The sequence below is a fragment of the Bufo bufo genome, chromosome 2, assembly GCF_905171765.1.
Source record: "Bufo bufo chromosome 2, aBufBuf1.1, whole genome shotgun sequence".
In the NCBI taxonomy this organism is placed as follows: Eukaryota; Metazoa; Chordata; class Amphibia; order Anura; family Bufonidae; genus Bufo; species Bufo bufo.
The window spans coordinates 608,509,373-608,515,372 of NC_053390.1; the positions used below are offsets into that span (position 1 = coordinate 608,509,373).

Here is a 6,000-nt window from a genome sequence, read left to right on the forward strand (position 1 = left end):
CCGTAATCGACAGAATGTCAATGTAACTGTAACTGCATGTGAGAGTCTGGCTGTGAGTTGGTTTCTAGCACTGTTCAAACCCTGTTCACACACCACGGGCAGTTGAGTGGTAGAACGGCCCGCAAAATGGGGAAAAAAAATGGTAGTGTGAAACAGGCCTTATTCATACCCGAATAGGATCTGCCAACTGATTTGTTAGAATGGGGCCCAAAATGAATTTCAAGAAATTTGTTAATCTCTAGTTGCAAGAACCCATTAGCATTTATTATTTGCAAATATAACATAGCTGCTTAATCTGTGTCGTATGAAATCATCGGTTTAGAGAGCAAAGGTTATATAGTTATACATATATTTTTATCATCGCTGTTAGTTTAGTTATCAAAATGTTCAACCACATGAAGTAAAAGCACAAATCTCTAGATAAAGCTATTCATCGTCATTCACCAGCGCTGAGAGAAAAGCATCATGATCTGTACAGCAGGGGGCGATGTTGCTAACTCAAACTTCAAACGGCATCTCCTGTACATTACTCAGATAATGACTTAATTATCAGATTGACACACAGCAGACCCAGCACTGCTCACTTAGCTTCATTTTATAATGACTAGCTGCTCAGGTTTAACATGAGTACACGTTATAATCCACAATAAATTCTGTAAAACTCAAACAATATGCTATGATACTTATAGTAGAATGTTTAATCCTCGTTGTAAATGCAAATTCATGCAATTCTGAAACCTTCAAATGAAATATAAAACCATTGAGAATGTGAATACATGGACAATGGACTGGAAACAAGCTATGGAGAATGCTTAAAGAGGACCTTTCATGGTTTTTTATTCATTGAGATAAATGCCTTTACTTGCAGGGTACCCCCTACTGATGCTGCCACCCTGCCTGATTTTTTTAAATATTGCTCCTGCGCCCCGCTGTGTTCCCCTGTAGTTTTCCCGCTCAGCATGTTAATACTGATCATCGGTACAGGGAGGAGGAGACCCCAGGGTTTCTCAATGGGCGCGTCCTTCTCTTTGGCTCTGACGCTCTCCGCTGTGATTAGATTGCTGCACAGCAAGAGAGAAGGACGCGCCCATTGAGAAACCCTGGGGTCTCCTCCTCCCTGTACCGATGATCAGTATTAACATGCTGAGCGGGAAAACTACAGGGGAACACAGCGGGGCGCAGGAGCAATATTTAAAAAAATCAGGCAGGGTGGCTGCATCAGTGAGTAAAGGTATTTATCTCAATTAATAAAAAACATGAAAGGTCCTCTTTAAAGGGGCTACCTGAGACTAAGGCCTCATGCACACGACCGTTGTTGTGTTCCGTGTCCGTTGTTCCGTTTTCCGTGATTTTCTGCGGACCCATTGACTTTCAATGGGTCCGTTGAAAACTCGGAAAATGCACCGTTTGTCATCCGCGTCCGTGATCCGTGTTTCCAGTCCGTCAAAAAAATATGACCTGTCCTATTTTTTTCACGGACAACGGTTCGCGGACCCATTCAAGTCAATGGGTCCGTGAAAAAACACGGAGGCACACAAGATTGTCATCCGCGTCCGTGATCCGTGTCTGTTTTTTTCCTATCATTTTCAAGGCAAACTTGACTTAGATATTTTTTTTCACTTTTCATGTCTGGTGATCCTCCAAAAATCAAGGAAGACACACGGAAACAAAAACGGAAACGGATCACGGAACAACAGAACCCCGTTTGGCGGACCGTGAAAAAATACTGTCGTGTGCATGAGGCCTAAGGCTACTTTCACACTCGCATTTTGTGAAGATCCGTTCAGATAATACAACTGTCTGCATCCGTTCTGAACTGATCTGTTAGTATTATCTTTAACATAGCCAAGGCGGATCCGTTTTCTATTGTGCCAGATTGTGTCAGTGACAAACTGATCCGTCCACATTGACTTACATTGTGTGCCAGGACGGATCCGTTTTCTATTGTGCCAGATTGTGTCATAGAAAACGGTTTGTCCCCATTGACTTACATTGTGTGTCAGGACGGATCCGTTTTGCTCAGTTTCGTCAAGTTGCAGGCAGCGTTTTGGTGTCCGCCTCCAGAGAGGAATGGTGACTGATCAGAAGCAAACTGATGAATTCTGAGCAGATCATTTTCCATTCAGAATGCATTAGGGCAAAACTGAACAGATCTCACAAGCGGAAAGCCAAAACGCCAGTGTGAAAGTAGCCTAATACAGACCTGACAGAGTGGCTGACCCGCAGTGGAGATCATACTTACCTGGGTTCGGGGTCTAACACTCCCGATTTTTCTTCTCCCTGCAGTATTGAAAACATCAGTTGACGGGGGAACACGTGACTGCTGCAGCCAATCACGGGCCACAGTGGTGACCTTGTGTCACAACAACTGGTCACGTGACACAAGGGGAGCAGGTCACTGCTGCGGCCTGTCATTGGCTGCAGCAGTCATGTGTCCCCCGTTGACGGATATGTTTTCAGTGCTGCAGGGAAAGGAAGAGCCGTCCTGGGAGCGACAGACACTGAACCCAGTGACGGGTACCAGGTAAGTATGGAAGGTCTTTATAAGTCTTGGATAACCCCTTTAATGTCAAAAATGAAAATTGGTGCTAGCTTGTACACATACCCGCAGCCATACTGCTATGCCAGGACAGGAGAGCAAGACAATTGTTTAGCTCACCATCACATCCCATGCCATGGACATTATAGTGGACACAAGACCAAACTAAGATGGACTTCTCATTGACACTGGGCCTATAGTAGCTAGCTATGAGGGGTGCCTCTATGGGTCACACTTTACACAAGAACATCTGTCTGATATCTGAATGACCCAGTCAATCAGTGAAATATACTGGGATTATGACTAAATTCTTACTAACAGGGCACTATGTACTGTGGACACAAGGTCACTGTTAATGACATAAGAGTACTATTCTGCCACAAACACATACAAAGACGACCCAGTAACATAGGAAGTGGCCATGTCTACCGCTGATTGACAAAACCTAGTATATTCTATGGATTGTGGAGCAGATGGCAGACCTGAAGGCGGTGGTTGGAGAAAAACGGAGGTGAGATGTCTTAAAGATAGAGTCTACTGCTCATAGAAGTTTATGGAAGATTTCACAGCTTTAGAAAATGGGAAATGTAATATTACCCCCTGCAATCTACCCTAGTAAATGACCATCATAGAAACCCACACCTCCAGTAAAACCAATGAACATAGACATCTAAAGGTGGCCATACAAGATGGAAGTTGGTTGAACAAACATCTAGTAAACGTTCCTTTCAGACACGGCCTTACATTGGACATTACAACTGTTCAATCTGCCCATACACGTTCAATGAAAAAGAGCCATAAACGAAAGATCTTTCAACTGAGTATCGGACGCAAATACTAAACACGGACGACTTCTTTTCAACTGATAACGGTCTATCGTTGGTCGGCTAAATTTCAGATCATCCTTGAAGATGTACAGGATGCTGGTTGTTGACTCTATACATGACCATCCAAACATGTACATCAATTAAAAGCAATATATAGTATATGACCATCCAAACCTTTACACAAATGTACATAGTATATAGTATATGACCAATCAAACATTTACATCATTGATTACCGGTATATATGGCCACCAAACCATTACATAACAGAGTATCAATGTACAGTATATATATATATATATATATATATATACTTGACCATTAATAGGTATAATATATAGGTTAAATACATTTGAGTTGACCTATAAGACCATCAACTGAATTACAAATCACAATGCATAGAAATAAAAATCCCAACCATCTGTAGATCTAGATATATCACCGGAGCCGGAGCACAAGACCCATACAAATCAGACACATTTGAAAAGTAGAAGAAAATGTTTCATTTCCCATCCTGTAATAAGATCAGCAAGGCGAGCAGAAATCCTGCAGGACCTCAGCAGGTAGACGCTAAGTGACCGGGTGACTTTTCTCCCCCAGCATTGCACTGACCCACCACCAGATCTCCCCCATCATTGCACTGAACCTCCACCAGATCTCCCCCATCATTGCACTAAACCTCCACCAGATCTCCCCCAGCATTGCACTGAACCTCCACCAGATCTCTCCCAGCATTGCACTGAACCTCCACCAGCTCTCTCCAGCATTGCACTGAACCTCCACATCTCCCCCAGCATTGCACTGAACTCCACCAGCTCTCTCCAGCATTGCACTGAACCTCCACCAGCTCTCTCCAGCATTGCACTGAACTCCACCAGCTCTCTCCAGCATTGCACTGAACCTCCACCAGCTCTCTCCAGCATTGCACTGAACCTCCACCAGCTCTCTCCAGCATTGCACTGAACCTCCACCAGCTCTCTCCAGCATTGCACTGAACCTCCACCAGCTCTCTCCAGCATTGCACTGAACCTCCACCAGCTCTCTCCAGCATTGCACTGAACCTCCACCAGCTCTCTCCAGCATTGCACTGAACCTATACATGCTCCTGATAACCCTTGTATCCAGCTGTGGCTCACATAATGGCAGTTTAGTAATAGCTGCAATGTTTTATAGAGCTCTGTGTATAAGACTGATGGCTGACATCACAGGAAAAGAGTAAGAAAGTTCCCCTATAACTCCCATATATAACAGGAGTGCATGCCCCTCATAGAAGCCTTATTGTAAGATGGGGTCAAGAGCAAAAGAAAACTGTGCTGCCATATAGTTCCCCATGTGTGCGGTAATATGAAGTAGTATACTCACAGAGAGTGGAGGTGGTAGTCACTGTGGGACCCCCCGGCAATGAAGGAGCCGCTCTCCGCAGGTAAGACCAGCACTCCCTGGGGCTGTGGCAGTGGCGCCCACTGACCTCCATTCTTTGCCAGCCACCCCCCGCGCTCCCCCAGGTCCGGGAAACTGACCCTGCCAGAGGGCAGCTCCTTGCATTTCCTGCCCTTCGCGGACATACAGGACTCCCCAGGGCTTGTGAGGTAGCTGTGGGCAGAGGGTTAGTGGCGGGAGGACGCAGGCTGGCTCGGTGTATGCCGGGCTCCGTACAGCTGTGCACCGAGAGAAGAACTGAAGAGTGATGCTGAGGAGAAGCAGGAAGAAATGCAGGAGCAGCTGCCCTCCTCCCAGCCGAGCTCTCCTCCCCTCCCTCACTGGCCTCTCATGTCTCCCACCGGGCGGGAGGACAGCACACGGGACGCTGAGGGGGTCATGTCCACCCCACGGTGTATCCCCCCACTTATGTTTAACCCCTGAGCTGCTGTCATGAGCCCATATACATGTACACTCTTCACAGGTGAAGTTTCTCCTCAGAAAGCAGAAGTCTCCAGTCAGACAGGTGTCATCATAAAGATGGCCTCAGCCAGACCAGATTTAGTTCATATACTGTACCTAAGTTGTAAGTGAATAATATAAATCAATGACACAGAAGTTATTATGCAAGTATAGTGAATGCAATCAAATAGTACAATAGCCAAAAAAACATAAAAAAATGTGTCAGTCCACCACAGCTCGAAGAGAAGTTATGCAATAAAAACCTAAACTAGAGGAAAAAAAACCATGTCAAATTAAGCCCCCAAATCCATGCCCCTGGGATACTGCGTCCGTGGCTGCTAAAAGGAAAGACCAAGTTAGTGAATGTTCAGGTACACATCGCCATGGCCGAAACCTCAAAAGCAGAAGCAAACACAATAAACAGCACCCTGCAAACATAAAATATATGAACTAATGCTATATTCACTATATAAAATAAATGTGAGGTACTTAGGAAATATATTTTGATCAAAAATATTTGTGCCTGTCCACCACAGCAAGGTGACCTCCTTCTGGATGGGAACCTACTCTATATGGTACCTCTCTCCATCAGACCTGAAATGTGTTCAGTTGGAGCAGGCTCACCATATATACTGAATCTGCTCTATATGGTTGCTACTCCTAATACTGATCAAAGTTTAACTTTATACAAATGTGAATCAGGACATATATGATGCAACATTTAAAGTGAGCCTTCTGTTTAAAGGGGTTATA

At 44.8% G+C, this 6,000-nt stretch overlaps 1 protein-coding gene across 2 annotated transcripts in view; it reads right to left on the bottom strand.

Moving 5' to 3' along the window:
• TRPC3 (transient receptor potential cation channel subfamily C member 3) overlaps positions 1 to 5,023 on the bottom strand; it is a 495,918-nt gene extending 490,895 nt beyond the window's left edge. The window contains exon 1 of one of the 2 annotated variants that reach the window (XM_040418404.1): positions 4,729 to 5,023. In XM_040418404.1, coding sequence (XP_040274338.1) covers positions 4,729 to 4,931 — 203 coding nt within the window. In that variant the 5' untranslated portion in view covers positions 4,932 to 5,023. The remainder of the gene's footprint in view (positions 1 to 4,728) is intronic. The other variant, XM_040418405.1, reaches the window with a different exon arrangement.
• Between the last annotated feature and the right edge of the window lie 977 nt (positions 5,024 to 6,000).